The 17,398-nt window shown below is 48.0% G+C and overlaps 1 protein-coding gene across 1 annotated transcript in view; it reads left to right on the top strand.

Annotated features, from left to right (window-relative positions):
- Window positions 1–2,726: 2,726 nt before the first annotated feature.
- Window positions 2,727–17,398, top strand: part of LOC310820297 (neuron navigator 3-like) — a gene marked incomplete at both ends in the record, with an annotated part of 87,349 nt that continues 72,677 nt past the window's right edge. The window contains one exon of the mRNA XM_083691878.1: window positions 2,727–2,978. Within this exon, the coding sequence (XP_083548004.1) occupies window positions 2,727–2,978 (252 nt within the window). The remainder of the gene's footprint in view (window positions 2,979–17,398) is intronic.

The raw sequence follows: 17,398 nt of genomic DNA, 5'->3' as shown, positions 1-17,398 counted from the left end.
ACCTAGAATAGAGGTTTGCTGAGCAGTACATACAGGGAAAGTAATAGAAGCTGTAAATTGAGTTGTCAGGGTCTTTTTTTGCACCGTCTTCCAAAATAAGAAGAAGTGGCCTTTTCCCCCTTCTGTTTTCATAAGAGGTGAGGATATATGTGTCTCAGATATCTAGGCTGATGGGTTTGCAACCTGGCTGGAGGCTCCTATGTCGCTCTCATTGACATGTGACTTGGATCACCTCAGTCGTCTCCACTGTCATCTTCACCGTTGTTCACCATCCCGATTTCCCTGGAGGTTCATCCTCCTCTGTTTCTCAACCATGACACAGTTGGCTCCGGCGTTATTTTGAGAGATGTGGTTCTCTCTCCTAGCCCAGGCATTAAGTGTTGACCTGCTCAACTCTGTGCAGATGGAAGTGAACCGGAGACTGGTTTGACAGTGTTGACTTTGGACCCAGGCTCTGCGGTTCAAGGCTAAACTTTCAGCACCATATTACCGCAGTGGGCCCTGTAAACGCAGGTAGCAGAAACACTCCCGACTCTTTATTCAACTGAGCTTTTTTTTTATTTATTTTTTTGTGGCACGTGGTAATTAACTGCAAACAGGCAGAAACGGGGAGGTGAGACATTTGCCTGAAATATCGGAGATTTAGTCAGAGTCGTGCTTTGGCTGAACATGCGTGGGACAGTCTGTGTCAACGTGGGATTTCCCCGGTTCTAAGCAGTGTGGTTAGCTTGGCCTCCTACCAGGCCATTTACAGTCAGTAGTCAGGGGGGCTAGATACAGTAGTACTGGAGTTAAAGTCACGCCATTCATTCACATAGTATCCTGTTTTTTTAAGCCTTGTCATGACAGCCCTAACTTGATTGAAAACATGTTACAGTAAATGGTGTCGTTTTCATGAACTAATGCCCTCATTAGGATGGTTGCCCATCGGTATTGGATCGATGCACCTCAGTGACTACTAGGGTGAGTAATAGTTTGCATTGAGGGATATCTTTATACACTGGCGCTGAAACGTCTACTCAATACGAAAGAGGATGCACAATGTACAATATTCACTTTGTAGGTGTGTTATATGTGGCCGTGATCAGTCCTTAAGACAAGGTATCCTCTAACTCACTTCTTCTTATATTATTATATTAGATCTCTTCTTTTATTGGATGGTGCAGTGTTAGAATGTTCCGGTTTGGTGTGACGTGGTAATCCTGTCTACTCTTACACATCCCAGGCCCTAAACCAAACCAGATGTAGGCTTTCCATATAAAACTTTCACTCCCTTTTATGTCTCACACCACGCAAGCAGCCGTTAAAAAACCACGACTACATGTCATATTTTGTCCAGTTAATAAACTCCAAACGCATTCAAGGTTGCCCGTTTCTCATCACTGTTGAAAAACTAGGTTGAGAGGCATTTGGCCAACAGGAAAGAGTATGGCATTTAGCGATCAATGACTCAATTTGCTCACCATAGACTAAATTCAAAATATCCCTCTCTGCATTTACTCTGGATGGCTGCAAACAGAGTTGGCACTTTGCTGTGCAATTCGTCTGAATGCTCTGATTATTTGTTTGACAGGAATTAGCAAGGAGGTAGTTTTCTGCCGCTGCCTGGCTGTCAGATAGGCAGTCGGTGTTGTGTGCACCTCCCACTGCGGCACACACATTCAGACACTACACAGACCACAACTTCCAAACACTGGTGTCAGTCCTCTGTTCCCTGCCTGTCTCCCCAGGCCATATCCACAAGCAGGGTAGAGAGAGAGAGAGAGAGAGAGAGAGAGAGAGAGAGAGAGGGAGAGAGAGACCTAGAGAGAAGGTGAAAGGGGAAAAGCGAAGCGGCGCGATTTCTCAACACAGAAATCTCTCAGCCATGAAAAATAGTCCAAGAACCAGACAAACAACCTCAGTGTGGGGATTGTGTCCCGGATGACAAAAAAAAAAAAAAGCAGCTGTTTATTTTGGCAGTTCCATACAACCGCCACCCCCTTTTACTTTGTTTCTATTTATATAACTTTTCAAACTTTTTTCTCTTTTACTTTAGACTATTTCTTTCATCAAAGAGGAGGGCTCCCCCAGATGCGGCCAGGAAGAGGTGTCTATTTCCAGTGATCAGGGCTGGACTAAGGGAGAGCTGTTTTGACAGTTGGAGCTAGGGAGCAACGTGCTGCTGTGGAATGCTGCTCAGAGAGAGAGAGAGCGAGAGAGACACACACACACACACACACACATACACACATAGCCAGGTCTCAGTAATCACAGCTCACAGAGTGGCGGTTACCTTCCAGAAGAGTTCACGCCCCTGAGAACTGTTTGGTTTTGTAGTGGAGTTCTGACAGAGCAGGAGAGGGAGGGATGGAGGGAGGAGGAGTGCTGATGGTGGGAGGAGAAGGAGGGAGGGAGGGAGAGAGAGAGAGAGAGAAGAGGGGGAATGAGCTGGTTGCGGAGAAGCCTTCTCAGTTCTGTAAGTCCCGCACGCTGTAGGCTACAGAATGACTGCGGCTGCTCTCCTTCCTCAGACTCCTCACTGAGAGGCAGCCTCCCTCTCTTTCTTTTTTTTTTCTTTTCTTTTTCCTTGCCAGACGTCAGGAGGAGACACTGGGCTCTTGTTTCGCCTCTCTTTTTCTCTCTCGTGTGGGAAAACTGAGGGAAACGGCTCTTCTGCTGTTTTTTGTTTCTCCCCTTCCTCCTGTCCGTTTTTGAACTCTGCCTCTCTCCGGCTGGGACAGACCATGCCTGTGGTAGGGGTAGCCTCAAAGCTCAGACAACCCTCGGTGGGCGCCAAGCCGGTCCATACCGCTCTCCCTATCCCCAACCCAGGCAGGACAGCTGCCACACAGGGGTACATGTCCTCCAGGACCTCAGAGCTGAGGGGGTCCGAGTCCCCCCTGCTCTCCTGTCAGCTGTCACTCAAGTCTGATTACCAGGAGAGGAGGACTTCACAAGGACGAAGCAAAGAGACAGAGGAGAATAAGATCTGTAAGGTCAGTGTGGTGTGAAGAGAGGCAGACTGTCAACTTGGGTTTGCTTTTTCCCTTTGAACCTCTGCTCGCCAGACTTTTGTCTGTCTGTGTGTGTGTGTGTGGGTTGGTGTGTGTGTGTGTGTGTCTCTGTGTGTGTGTGTGTGTGTGTGTGTGTGTGTGTGTGTGTGTGTGTGTGTGTGTGTGTCTGACTGTCTGTGCAGGATGCATTGATAGTCTCTACAGGTGGCTGTGTTGGCTGTCCAAGTTCTGAGCTCCGAGCTCCCAAACAGAGGCAGGCTTGTTGGATTTTGCTTAGACTGCTCTCTCTGTGTCTTAGTCTAGATGAGTAGATTAGAAATCAATGTGGTCTTGATTGTAGCAGGTGCCCCTCTCTATAGCATAGGGTGGAATCCTCCTCACAGCATAAACATATCTCTAAAAAGGAGACATCAAACCTCATACTGTATGTCACAGTATGTCAGGGATATACAGTAGCTGTTTATTTATGATAGGGTATTTTGCCGCAGACTGCTAGGTAAATTGAGGGTGCCTCTGAAGAATTTCATCCCCATTTTTCTCGTTTAGGTCACTACATTGCTTCATACTGTGATGATGTTTTTCTGACTGCAGTCAGTTGACTCTCAAATCTGGCTGTAAGTGGGAACTGAGTCTCTGTCACACAATGAGTTTGCGAGGGCTGACATTCATATGTGTGGCTGGCGTTGACGTATTTTTGCTCAGTCTATTAGGATCCCTATCTGTGAAATGAACCATGCCGGCTGCTTTACAGGGAAGAAAAGCAATGCATAGTAATCGCTGCTACCTGAGAGACCCCTCTGAAGCAGACCTGCCCTGAATACAAACCCCCCACCGCCCCTCTCCCCCCGGCTTTCCCCCCTCTCCCCATGTGTGGAGTACCGTTTCAGATGGATAGCTGGTGTTTCCCCCCTCAAAGCGCTCCTAAAGGCAGTTCTCAGGCCCTTCACTGTATTAAAAATGCATGGTGAGAATGTCAAGCAAAAACGATAGACAAGCACAGATCGCCTTAAGTGCTTTCCCATACTAAATTCAGCCCGTGCCAAGTTCTTTGGGAGTGTTTTAGAATGTTTAGCTGGAAATTGGACTCGCGACAGCAGAGAAGGCGGTGTCCGTCCCGAGAAGGAAGCGAAAAGGAATTTTTGAAATATCCCCGCCAAATAGTTTCTCTTGCGCTATGCCCTACATCCAGACTTTCACAACACAGACTGACTTTCCTGTTTGCCTTGTCACACCCACTAGTTACTGTTCGGCTTCCAGAAAAGACTCTCTGACCCTTTCTTACTTTTTTTTTGTCCACAAACCTTGGAAGCTGCTTTCCCTCGTAACCTCCAGGAAATGTGTGCAAACATCAAAGCGAAGGGCAGGGGTGCGTTGCCTCTGGATCCATGGTGCATGTCCGTGACTGAGTCTTAAAGCGCCTGCAGGGCAAGCGTGAGGGGAAGTTTGTTTTATCATTAACCTTGTGCTGAACTGGCAACTTCACTATCCCTGTTTAAGGGCTCCTTAAATCTGTGTGTGCACTGTGTTAGAGTTGTGTGTCCTCCCATTTAGTCTAGAAGAGGTTACTCTTACTGGACAAACTTGACTTCTCTCTCTGGTCTCTCTCTGCCTATGGTTTGATGTGCTGCTGGAGTGTAGAAGCTGGAGGGTGTTGTCAGGCTGAAATGTTATACTTGCCCCAGCCTGTCCATTCTGGAAGAGGGGCAGACAGGTGGGGGACTAATTAGTCAGTTTAATTGTGATCTGGCCCTTTGAGGGTAATTCTTGGCTCTCACAGGGTACAGAGTGGGTACGTGCTGTCATTACTTCTTAGGGAGACTGACAGCGCTTGTTTATGTGTGGAGTGGTTGAAAGGTATGAATCGAGGGGGATCAAACAACAGAGAGAGTGTGTGTGTGTGTGTGTGTGTGTGTGTGTGTGTGTGTGTGTGTGTGTGTGTGTGTACCTGCGTGCCCTCGCTGTATAGCGCATGCCTGTGCTGACTTGTTTGCCCTTGGTTATACTGAAGGGCTGCACTCACCTTGTTTAGTGTTTACTGAGGAAATCTGGGCCTGGACTGTTTTTTTTAACTGAGCTGCAGAGGAAATCTAAGTGAATCTCATGACAAACACTCTGTAGACACAAACACAGTCGGCTGAATAGCCTGTAATGGGCTAGAGAACATTTATCTTGGTTCTAAATAAAGAGGAGATTCCACATAACAAGTGCTCACTGTAAACGAATGAAACCGTTTTCAGACTAATTAGAGGCTTGGGGAATCTAATGCGTCTGTCGGAGAAGGCAAAAACATCATGTGGTTCTTGGACAGCATTCAGAGTGTACATTTTTTCATTTTTCAGTAGTTTTTTTTTTTGCAGTATCAGATGGGTTGACGGCAGTCACAATAGTAAGCAGGTACCTGGTAGGGTGGATGTGTATCTGTGTGTAAGTGTCTGCCTGCTTTTTGCACATTTGTTTGCTGTAGCTATACTGTATGACTACATGTGCGTTGACTCTTGCAGGAGGCCTCTTTCCTCTGGTGGTCTTGCCTAACACCTGCATTCTTCCCTGAGAACTCAGTTAATCCAACCATGGTGGGCCTGTCAGGAGATCGCCCTCCCCTTGATTGAGATGAGATCCAGGCAGACGCTTCCTCTCTGTAGCACTCACTGACAGACTGTGTCACACACATACACACTGGCACTGCAGAATGAAGAGGTACCAGAGGTGACTACAGTGTTTTAATGAAGTGCCACGACTCTGCTGATAGGGGAAATTCATCTCCTCGTCAGGTCCTAAGGCTCAGAGCCTTGGCAGGGACCCAGCTACAGAGGTGAGAGAGTGTGCAAAGCCCTTTAAGCGGTGTTATTGAAGATTGTTTCACACCTTTTACAGTCTTATATTTCTGCACCTCCCGTTGAAGTGTTTGATGTAGTTTTCTTTGATTTTGGTTCAGTGTGATGCCGTAAGGTCAGGCAAAATGGGCTTTTGTTCAAATACGGTAGAAAGAATTCCAAGCATTAGACTTAAAACCCAGTATGTTAGAGTTGTAGAAGGAACAGCAACATATGCTTATTTAATACCTTCATCACTGGGTCTGATTCAGTGACACTGCGAATGCCACTTTCCTAGCCTATCACAGTTATGTGACAAATAGAGAGATGGTAAAATTGTATTTAGAATACATTTCCTAAAAGCAGATTGGTCATCCATGGGGTGTAGATGTGTTAGGCTTCTCTGCTGCTGGTGATGAACAGAGATCTCCCAGGGCTCTTTTTTGGTTGGCTAATGGGGTACGGCTCCCAGTGCTGTGCGGCTGATTTAGCATACCAGCGCTCTGCATGGTGACAGCTTCCTCATCACCAAGGGGACCTGTCCTCTGCCAAGCACCAGTCGGAGATTACATCTATCACACACCATCTGTCTCGATGCTAACTCCTCTTCCACTGGAGATATCCGCCTGCTAGAGTCATAAGAATAGAGTTACATGCAGTACAAGGATTCCCTAAAAGACTTCTGGTCCCAGTCTGCCTCTTTAAGGCATATATTACACCTCAACTCAGGCCATTAGATACACAGGCTCTGTTGCCATTCTCCATTCCTCTGGCTGCTATTTAAGTTGGCAGCCAGACCTTAAGCAGGGAAACATCATCTCTTGAGTGTAGCTACATCTATGAGTATCTGTTTTTGTTTGCTGGGAGTGCAGACAACTGGCAAGGGTGCCCTTGTATTGCGAAAACGTCCTGTTGATCCTCTTTCTTACATCCTGTTTTTTGGCTCCAAACCGAGTCGCTAAATGTCAGAGTGTGATGAATCGGAGCGTGTAGCACACACATCGCCTTGTTTGGCGCATCTCCTCCACCTCTCGCTATATGTGCCCGGACCCGATAAGCCTCTGGGGGACAATGGAAAGATAGAGAGAGAGAGAAAGTGAAATGGAGTGCCCCAGGGATCAGTGTTGGGGCCCACTGGTTTTGAGTGTGGGGAATGTAAACAAACACAGCCTCCTCTCCCCCGGTGGCTCAGACACTGCGGAGAGAGAGAGACAGAGACAGAGAGAGAAAGAGAGAGAGGTCTGGAGAAAGAGCATGGTGGGGTCTCTGCCAGCTCTTCCCGGCAGAGGCAGTGGGAGGTAGGGGGAGGAGGGGGGATGACTCTGTGTGTCTTAGCCATGGGTGGTCCTGCAACTGGTGTGCTGGACACCTTATCTGGTAGAGGGAGTTGCCCCAGGGAAGCGGCTGTGTTGACCCGAAGCATGTAACACAAGGCCCTATCCCCCTCTACCACATTTCTGCAGGCTAACAGGGCTAGCCATACGACCTCTCTATTCAAACACACAGATTTCCCCCTGTGTGTTTGTCTGGCCAGGGCAAGGGACTCACAACCTGTTTCTTTACACATGTTGACAGATGGAGAGATAAGAAAAGGCCATGGACAAACTGTGGAAAGAGGGGTAAATCCTCACACTCTGCATTCCTATGCAGTCTCAGTCCTCTCTATCTCTCTCACTGTCTCTCTCTCTCTCTCTCTCTCTCCTCTCGCTCTCCCTTCTCTCTCCCTCTCTTTCATTCTCAGTCAGTTTTTATTGGTCTTCGTGCCGCAGGGAGTCTGCCGCCGGGCCCGTGTTTAAAGCTTGGAGCGAGAACACACAGAGGAGGTGGTGTTTACAGAGAGGCCGTACCGGTTAAAAATAACCACCATGGATGCCGAGTCAGTCTTCGGTTGAAACAGGAAGAATAACAGAAGGAGTGAAAAACAAGGCCGCAGAATACCGGGGTAGGATTTGGGGGGCATCCTGTTAACCATTAAGACAAAGATATTGAGATGTGGACTTGTTATTGATACAGGGCGCTCTCCATCCAGCTGCATTGGAAATGTATTCACTTTATGATGACCTCAACCTGACCCCTGTCCTTGAGGCTAGATGATGCGACAAACAAGATGAAGGGGATAAGAGTTCCTGTTACCCCTTATATAGCCTCTTACCCTCAAGATGTTTTTTCTGTGATCTATTCATCCCTCTGTTGTGTACTCTTATGGTACTGGAAATGATTGGATGCAGAGCTGCTTTGTGTCGCCTGGGCTGGAGCATTATAGCCCTGCAACCCCCTGCGTGAGAGGCCTCAGACACACACACACACACGCGCATGCACGCCACACACACATACACACACACGCTAGGCAGCATATCCCCGCAACAGATCCACACACTCCCTCTGGGCCATCTGCTAGTTCAAAGGTATGGCTGTTAAATAGTCCAAGATAGGCAGGACTCTCCAATGCCACTTGTTTGTTGTTTAATGCCATAAAAGAACAAAAGAAACTGAGAGGCCAGACCCACACGCAGGGGTACGTCAGACACACACACACACACACACACACACACACACACACACACACACACACACACACACACACACACAGGTGTATGTTGTTAGTGTACCTTGTTTTTCAATGCTTCCTCAAATTCTCTCAATTTGTCTCTCTTCAGCTGTCTCTCATCACACGTTTCAGTTCATCATGCTTTGTTCATGTCATCTTCACTCTCCTCTCTCTCTCTCTCTCTCTCTATCTCTATCTCTATCTCTATCTCTTGCTCAATCCCTTCTTTTCCAATCATCTCTACTCCCTATTTTCCGCTTCATCTCCCGCCACTGTCCTCTTGAGTTCCCGGCATTCCTCAAGTTAGTCTACCACTCTTTCTCAGGCGTCCGTTTCTCTCCCTCCTGGAATCTCTCTGTACTCCCTTCATTTACCCTTTCAACCTTTACCCTCCTCCCGCTCTCTCCACTCTCTTTCCCAACCCTTCCCTTTTTCCCTAATTCCCCTCCTCCCCCCTTTCTCTCTCTTTCTCCCTCCCTCCCTGCCTCCCTCTCTGAAGATGTTTTGATGAGACAGACAGAGGTGGGGAATCCAGTCCACACACCTGGCCTGCCATGTCTCTCTGGCGGTCACTGATTACCTCTCTACCGCACACAGAGGTCACCCCCCTCCCTCCCCAGCCTCTGTTTTCCACCGCATTTGGCTGGCTTTGTGCTGGGGAGGGAACATCTGTGCAACCACAACACTGGGCTCATTAGCAATCAGCAGGGCCTGGGACAGCTAGCGGACATCCCTGCATGCCGCTAATGCAGACCAGGAGCAGGGCGAAGGGTGAAGAGGGGGGAGGGATGGAGGAGGAGGGTGCCGTGAGTCAGGCAGCGATTCTGCGTTTCTTCAGGCCCGGCGATGATTCAGGCATTACGCGGCAGCGGCTCTCTAACCAGCAACACAATTATGGGATTTCCTGCCCCCTGGGCTTCTGGGTAACGGACCTGCTAGCGCACAGGGGAGGTAACTGTGGGTCAGGAAGGACTCACTAGAGCAAAGTACACAGGGCCCACTACACCATACAGGGGCACAGCTTTTCTGTTTAGACCCAGGCCTTGAGAGAGGCGTGTTCTGTTTGGATGTCGTTTGTTGTATCCTCCCTTGGCCCATGTTTTTATTGGCCACTTTAGCGGAGTTGCCACAAATGTTTTTAGAGGGCTTAGTGTTGTATCGAGTCATCATTACCCATACAAGCATCCAAGCACTCATTATTTTTCCTTTTGTTTCGACGTACTTCATGTTGGTTTTCTCATTTCTGCAGCATGCCTGCATATGACTTATGTAAAAGCCCAATAAAACGCAAAATGGAAATCATTGCTCATGCCCATGTTCTATATATTTACTCCTGGGCAGTTCCTTGTAAAGCCTATTTTTCTATAACACGACCATCTCATTTGCTAAAATCATGAGGGTTGGAGCGAACCCGAGGCATTGAGCCCTACACCCCACAGTCTGGACTTCTCATCTGACTGGCCCCTTAACCTCTAGCTAGCATATAAAGCTTATTGTAGGAGCATTTGATCTGTACATTCCCTTTTGGTCATGGTAAATGGAGTGTGAAAGTGCATGTTGCGCTGCAAGGGGAGCCTGTTTTGGGGGTCAGACTGGCCGTGTGTGTGTGTGTATGTGTGTTGCACCTGTGTCTATATACAGTATGTGTGTGTGTGTGTGTGTGTGTGTGTGTGTGTGTGTGTGTGTGTGTGTGTGTGTGTGTGTGTGTGTGTGTGTGTGTGTGTGTGTGCGTGTGTGTGTGTGTTTGTGTCAGCCAAATGAGTTCACATGCCAGGGGAATGAAGGCCAGTGCCGACTGTCAGTGCTAGGGCAGCCGTGACTGATCAGATCTAGGGTTTCACAAAGCATGAGGGCAACTGGCTCTGACCCAGTCTTGGTACGGTGTGGAGAATGGGAAACAGTGTGACTTTTCTGAGCCATACCGCACACTGCAAAGTGAAATTTCTGATTTGTGCTTGGTTTGGTCACGACTGAGCTACTTCTCTCGCCTGCAGCGCACCGCTTTGAAATTGCCTGGGTCTGGTAAGATGAAGTGGATCAAGATCAATTCAGTTGGAGCATCTACCGGGCCAGAGCTGCCCCTGTTTGAGACACTATACTGTACTGTCAGTAAATCTTGTCCAAAGTAGGCTGTACTCTCAGTTAATGGCACTATCCTTCTCTTCAGTGTGCTTATTCCCAGTGTGCTCAATCCCAGTGTGCTCATTCCCAGTGTGCCCACTCTTCAGGTAGGAGTTCTTTAGCACCATACTATAATAATGTAATTCTCTATTGTAGAACTCATTTCCGCCTCGACACCCAGCCTTAATCACTTTGCTATTATAGAGTGTTAAGTTTGCCCATAAAGTGTGTTAACTTTGCCATTAATGACTGTTAAACATGAACTACTGGCCCTCCACTCTGTCCCTTGAGACGGGGGCTGATTTCTAATTCTCTCCCCCTTCTCCCTCTCCTCCCTTCTATCCAACAAGGCCCTGCTATTTGGGCCCTGAATCTCTTCCTCCCAGGGAAGTCTCCTGACACACATTGCAGTTTCTTTATTTACTGGCCACTGTTGTTGTTGCTCCCACGTGGAAGCTCATGCCTTTTTTTTACGGCCGGGTTCTTGATTCGTCTTGTGAGACCGTTTGGGAGTTTTGTTCATTTCCTCTCCAGCCCTGATTGTTGTGAGAGAAACAACCCTTCAGTTTGTTGAACGGACATGGCGGCCACCGCTAGGCCTGCACTCACGGGAAACAACCTTTGTAAGATGCTTTGCTTTCAGAGGAGGAACAAGTTCTTCTCTATCCCTGTTGATGAATAGCATGCCCTCTTAAGACTCATATTATTCGGTGTAATCTCCTTAATAGCGTAATAGCCCTACCTCCCTGGTAAACGGGAGGGGGATTTTGAGACACAGAATATCATTGTCTTTGTCCCTGGAGAGATGTCATTACCGCCAAGGTAGGTTCACACTAAGCATTTGTTTAGGGGCCCATAATAGGTTGAGCCTGCACTGGACAGAGTCTTGTGTGAGCAGTCCCAGCGGCTTGTCTGGCCATAGTCAATTGCATGCTTTATAAATCTGGTATTGAACAGTCCTCATCCTCCCACCTTGTATCACTTCTATTGTTCTCCTATTTATCTGTTCAGAAATCACCAGACAGGAGGCTTTTGTGTTCAGTTGAGCTGTGAGCCTGAAGACGCAGGCAGAGACACCTTTAAGAGATTTGCAGGCTTTGCCATCCCTGTGTTTGAACAAAGGGGAAACAGTTGGCTTTCAAAAGATGCTTCCCACCTTTTCCCTCCACAATAGAGAGAGGAAAAAAAACATGGTTGGTAAATCTCTACAAATCTGGCAGCGGTGCACTGTGCAGCACTAACGGCTAAGGCTAGTGGTGCCTGGCGCACAGAGCAGCGCCGCTCTTCATTCAAAGAAGATGTGATGGAAGGACTTAACGGTCCCTGTATTGGAAGCAGATGCAGGCACCTAATTCAGGTTTTAAACCTTAATCGGGCCGCATCTGGCTCCCTTTTTCCCCCTCGGAGGGAACAGCTGAGGGAGGGAAGAGGTTGATGTTGAGGGGGGGGAGAGGAAGGGGGGCGGGGGCCTGAGGGATGAAGCGGAGGAGGATAGGTGGGTGACAGAGTTGTGTTACTGGCTTAGTACGCAGCCTTTACACAACTTTATATTTCTCAATAATCTGGAGTGAAGCCGTTTTAATTAAACTACAAAGGAGGGGAGAAGAGGGGGCCGGTGAATTAGAGCCACATTCTTTTGTGTGGGCGAACGCTTTCGTTTGGGAGTTGGAGGGCCTCTCTCATCCAGTGGGAAGTGCACAGAAGCAGGAGAGGTCTGGAAGTGGGCTGTTAAACATCGCCCCTTCTTCCTTGTCGGCAGATAGGTGCTCACTGATATTAATTTCCGTGCGCTTGACAGGGGCCATTAGTCTTGGGGAGGAGGCTTGAGTTACCGTGTTTAGGGGGTAAAGATCCTCTGAGGCAGGCACATGGAGGCTGGAATGGGGGGGGGGGGGGGGGAGTGTATATATATATATGTGTGTGTGTGTTACACAATAGCCCCAACCGCTGGAGAGAGAGAAGACTGCTGAGAGAGAGACTGGTGTGTGGGAAAGATGGAATAGTTTTGTCGGCCAGTTTGCCTTCAGTGCAGAAACTGTTGATACAACCCAGTTATAAGCTCTGCATTCAGTCCTCTTTGATATAAATCGTGTTCCAGGTCTTGGTAGCTAGTGTTGTGTCACATCTCGCTCGGTGTTACAACTGTTAATCATGTCCTTGTGGAAACCTTATGCTTAATCTCCAACAGGTCAACATGTCCTTATATGGACTCCTGCCTTAGAAAGAGATTTACCATATTACTCTGCACCGGAATCAATTATCAACATAGGATCCAGTATCATGTCACAGTTTACCGTATGCTGTTGAAATAAACTGGGGATGTTCTCTCCCACTCTCTCGGAGAGCTTTGACACTCTCTTAAGCACTGTTTAGAAGGAGCTGTCAGATTATTTATATCAAGCTATTTGTATCAACTGCGAGGAGAAACACAACACCCTGTTGGGCAGGGCCTTAGTCAATAGCAGACACACACACACACACACACACAGTCTTACAGGGATGAAATCTGTGCCGACCGGCCCGCAGCCATGGTCAGAGGGTCAGCGTGTTTGCTGATGATGCAGTAAAACAGGATGTTTGGGTTCACTCCACCAGCGTGCCGCTCCGCAGATGTGCCGAAAGAGCAGGGGATCCGGCTTCTTCTGTCCGCCAGCCAATCATGTACTGCCTTCTCCCAGAGAGAGAGATAGAGAGAGAGAGAGAGAGGGGCCTCTGGGTACGAGAATGTGTCCTCTCCCACGGCTAACGACCCCTCTGTTGATGACTGACATCTGGTCAGGCCCAGCAGGGGCATACTGTAAAAGAGGAAAAAATCACACGCTCGCAGCTCTGGCTGTCCAAATCCCTCTCTCTCTGCTCAGCCAGCTAGTTATGGTGATGGAGGAGCTCAAGGAGAGAGGGCCACGATATCAAATGATTGTGACTGAATATCCAGATATTTCTCTCGAGGAAGTGGTTGTGTGTACTCTATGTGTTTCCCCTCTAAAGTTTCATGATCGCATTTCACACTGTTATTCACATTTGACCCATAACTTCTACTGCCTCAGGGTTTTTCCTCCAGGTGAGAGTAGAGCAGTGTACAGTATGAAGCCAGTGGGAGGGTTTACTGTACTATGGTTTATTCGCGGAGTAGAGAGGAGACAGAATGGAGCCTTGGTGAACATGACTTCACACAGGTGTTCCTATATAAGCAGGAAAATAGGTTTATGCTTGTGCTATAAGTTGTGCTACCTTATAAACGATTCAGATGGAATGGGAGTTCAGTTTTATACACTTTAACGCCATCTCTCTCTCTCCCCCTCTCTCTCTCTCTCTCCCTCTCGTGTGTGTGTGTGAGGTTGGGAGGTTGCGTATGTGCATTTATGTGTGGGTGAGCCTATTTTTCCCAGGTCTCTACTCTAAAGTAGCACTTGGCTCCCAAACCGAAGGCTGTTACAGTTTAATAGCGTAGTTGTTTACTCTTTTATACATGCCCACTTCACCCCATTTTGGGATGGTTCCTGTTTCCCTCTTGGCAAGCAGCAGGTAGTTTTTACGGCGTGGCATGCCCAACACTGTCTTGCTAACCGGCTTTACGACCCACGGTGAAGCTGCCTCATTTTTTACAATAGCTGGAGGTTATGCAATCCAACTTGGGGAATGTTGGCCCAAGGTTGGATCACGGTCCAGGTTTCTCTGTGTAAACTCAACAGGTTGCTGGGAGTGTGCGAACCCGATGACACGTCCAGGATATTGTTGTTATAGGCGTATCAGACACATGTATAGACCAATTCAACCAGTAAGTCTTCCACGAGGCCCACAAAGTGCAGAATAGACTAGCATAGAGAAGAAAACAACTCTGCAGAGGATATGATGATTAAAGGTGACCCATGCATGTTGGGAGGAGTAGAGAAAGAGAGGGAGAGATGCTAGACAGAGTTGACAGACACTGATCTGCTTTTTATCAGCCCTGAGGAAGGACGCTTTGTTCCGACTCGAAGATGGAGGGACTGATTTTTCCTTTTGGACCATCAGATGGGGCAGTCAGTTGGTCCCAAATGTGTGATGTCAACTCATCGGGAGGGAGACATGGGGGGATTGTGGATATTTTTCCACTGCTGCCCTCAGTCTAGCCCATGGAGTCAAATATGATCTGAAGCAGCACTCCACTTAACAGCAATACTTGTCTGTCCTCTGCATAAGAGACCTCTGGTAATGCTGCTTGGCTTAAGCGTTCGCTAAACTGGGCAAAGGTTTGTTTGCGTTGGAAGTGGCACAAGGCTTATGGGCCCATGACACACGTAGTGCGGTACGGCATATTACGCAGGACTGGTGAAATTATCTGGATGTCTAATGCAGGGATTACATTTGCGGTCATTTCAACACGAGCCTTTGCTTGTAGCTCAAACAGCAATGTAAGTCAGAGAGGCGAAAGGGGTATAATATTGAAAAATCTGTTTAAATATTTGAACGCATATTTGTTGACTGGTCACTGACATGTGGAATTGCCCCTCTCTCGCATCAGGTTGGCACATGTTGCTGCGCGCCCTGGTTAGCCGAAGTGGTTAGCTGAAGTGCTTTTAGCGGCTAGTCTGTCTGTCCCTGTTGAAAATATGAGCACTCGCCCAGAAGTGGCTAATAACTGACGAAAACATATGTTTTTGGTATTGATATCCGTTATACACTGAGATTAGTCACGTTCAACCCTGAAGCAATAACAAATAGAGCAAGTGTTCCCAGTGTATCAGATGGAGCTGTTGTCTTTTTTCACTGATTCTTGGCTCTCGCTCCAAAGCTCCCCCACATGCTCTGAACATATGCTGTGTGTACTGTATGTCACAGAGAGATGAGTGAATGGTCTCTCTTTCTCTCTACCTAAGTCTCAAGTCTGTATCTGTACCTTGGACTCAAATCACTTAGACGCAAATCTGACCAATGAGAGTCTCAGATATAGTGAGGCCCAGGTCTGTTGTGTGTGGAGGTCTGGATCTTATGATCTTCAGGCCTTATGGTCTTAAGAGTCCTCGAATGTGCCCTTCACTTGCCTTCAATTTTACGACTTTCACACAAAACAATTTGGCAAGGAACTGAACTGCGAACTGAACTGCAAAGGTCAATACAACATGACCCTCTTTGAACCAGTCCACCAGAACGCTATGACTCTTTTTATAGAGTTGCATGTTTTTGGGGGATAAATTGTGAAAGAGGGTCCGGTCCAATTTTAGTGGGATGTTTTCGATTTGATCTCTCTCTCACACACAGGCCTGTCTGGGTTTCGAAACGTCTGGAATCTCAAATACTTGGAGGGCCGTAAAACTCAAGGGTGGTCCCCTGGTCTTGAACACTAACAGGCCCGAATCAGAGCATTGGATTTGTTGACAGTAGGGTCAACTGCTGGGAGCTTCCCCCCTGTATGCTCTGCTATAAACACTGCAGATGTTATCTTGAAGCAGACATAACCTTGTGACCAGGCCCACATCACTGCATGTCCACTGTTGCCCCCTGAACCCTGGGGCTTGTCTCTCACTAAAGCATGTACTCTAATTGGTTAGGCCAAAAAGAGCTGTTTCTCTAGGCGCTAGGATTCTCTCTCTCTCTCTCTCTCTCTCTCTCTCTCACTCTCTCTCTCTCTCTCTCTCCCTGGGTGCTAGGATTCTCTCTCTCTCTCTGGGTGCTAGGATTCTTTCTCTCTCTTTCTCTCTAGGTGCTAGAATTATTTCGCTCTCTCTCTCACTCACGCACACACACACACACACACACACACACACACACACACACACACACACACACACACACTCACACACACACCACATGGACTGAGTTTGGAAAGGAGAGGCAATTGCATGCAATTCATAAACACAGACGTGGTGAATGCGAGAGGTCCTCCGTTTCAAGCGGACCGGGTGCAGCCCAGACAGACAGGAGCAGATGCAGGGAAGGTTAATTGAGAGCGGGTTCGTGTCCCCATGCTCGTCTCACATAATCAGGCCTGGCTACCCACTGTGACTGGTCCCCTGGTGGCCCTGACTGGGCCTCTCTCTGACCCAGCTATCACCTGTTGGAAACCCACTCGTGGTGTCTAGAGAGGAAAGGAAAATGTTTATATTTCTTGAGTATTGGATGCTAAATGTATTCTGAGTTATTATATATGGAGGAGATTTACATCTTTTTTTCTCATAGGCTAATGTGTTAACGAATGAATAATACGCATGCCTTACATAGACCTCAGTTGTATATCATGAATGTTTTTCTTGCACTGAGACAGAACTTTGGATTCTTATTCCCCTTATAAACGTGAACACACCTCCCTCTCTCTCTCTCTCTCTCTCTCTCTCTCTCTCTCTCTCTCTCCTCACACTGTTTATGCTCTAGGCTGGCACCCCACAGCCACCACTTAGGCCATGTGTCTTTGAGCCGAAGGCACTGGGGCCTGCTCCATCTATTTATACAGCTGTGTCTCTCCAGGAGCACATCAGGTGAAGGCCTTAGCTCATGGCTGTCGCAGCAGGCTCCCACCTCTGTGCTCTGAATCTGGAATGGGGCTGAGGCGGCGGCGGCGGCGGCGTCTCAGCTAATACTGCAGCCAGCCGCGCCACTGCTTTCACAGAAAACATCCCCCCTCCCCCCTCACCCCTCCTCCCTCCTCCCTCCTCCCCATAACCTAGACAGTAGGCACTGCTGTCTAGGAGCTACAGTAGGCTAGCTAGCATACAAACGCTAAAATGCTCTGATGGGGAACTGCAGTCATTTGTGCATTTGGCTGTGTAGGCCTATCTCACACAGAGGCAAAACTGTTGACTCCCACACAGAGGCAAAACTTCATTCAGAGGGACTTAATAGAAGCATACAGAGGTCAGTGTCGGGGCTTGTCTTAGGAAGTGATAGGAACAAGGGGAGGCTGGTTCGTGTGGATCTGGCGAAACCTGAGCTTGTTGGACTTG

Source organism: Argentina silus (genome assembly GCF_951799395.1).
Source record: "Argentina silus genome assembly, chromosome: 20".
NCBI lineage: Eukaryota > Metazoa > Chordata > Actinopteri > Argentiniformes > Argentinidae > Argentina > Argentina silus.
This window is presented reverse-complemented; position numbering and strand designations above follow the sequence as displayed.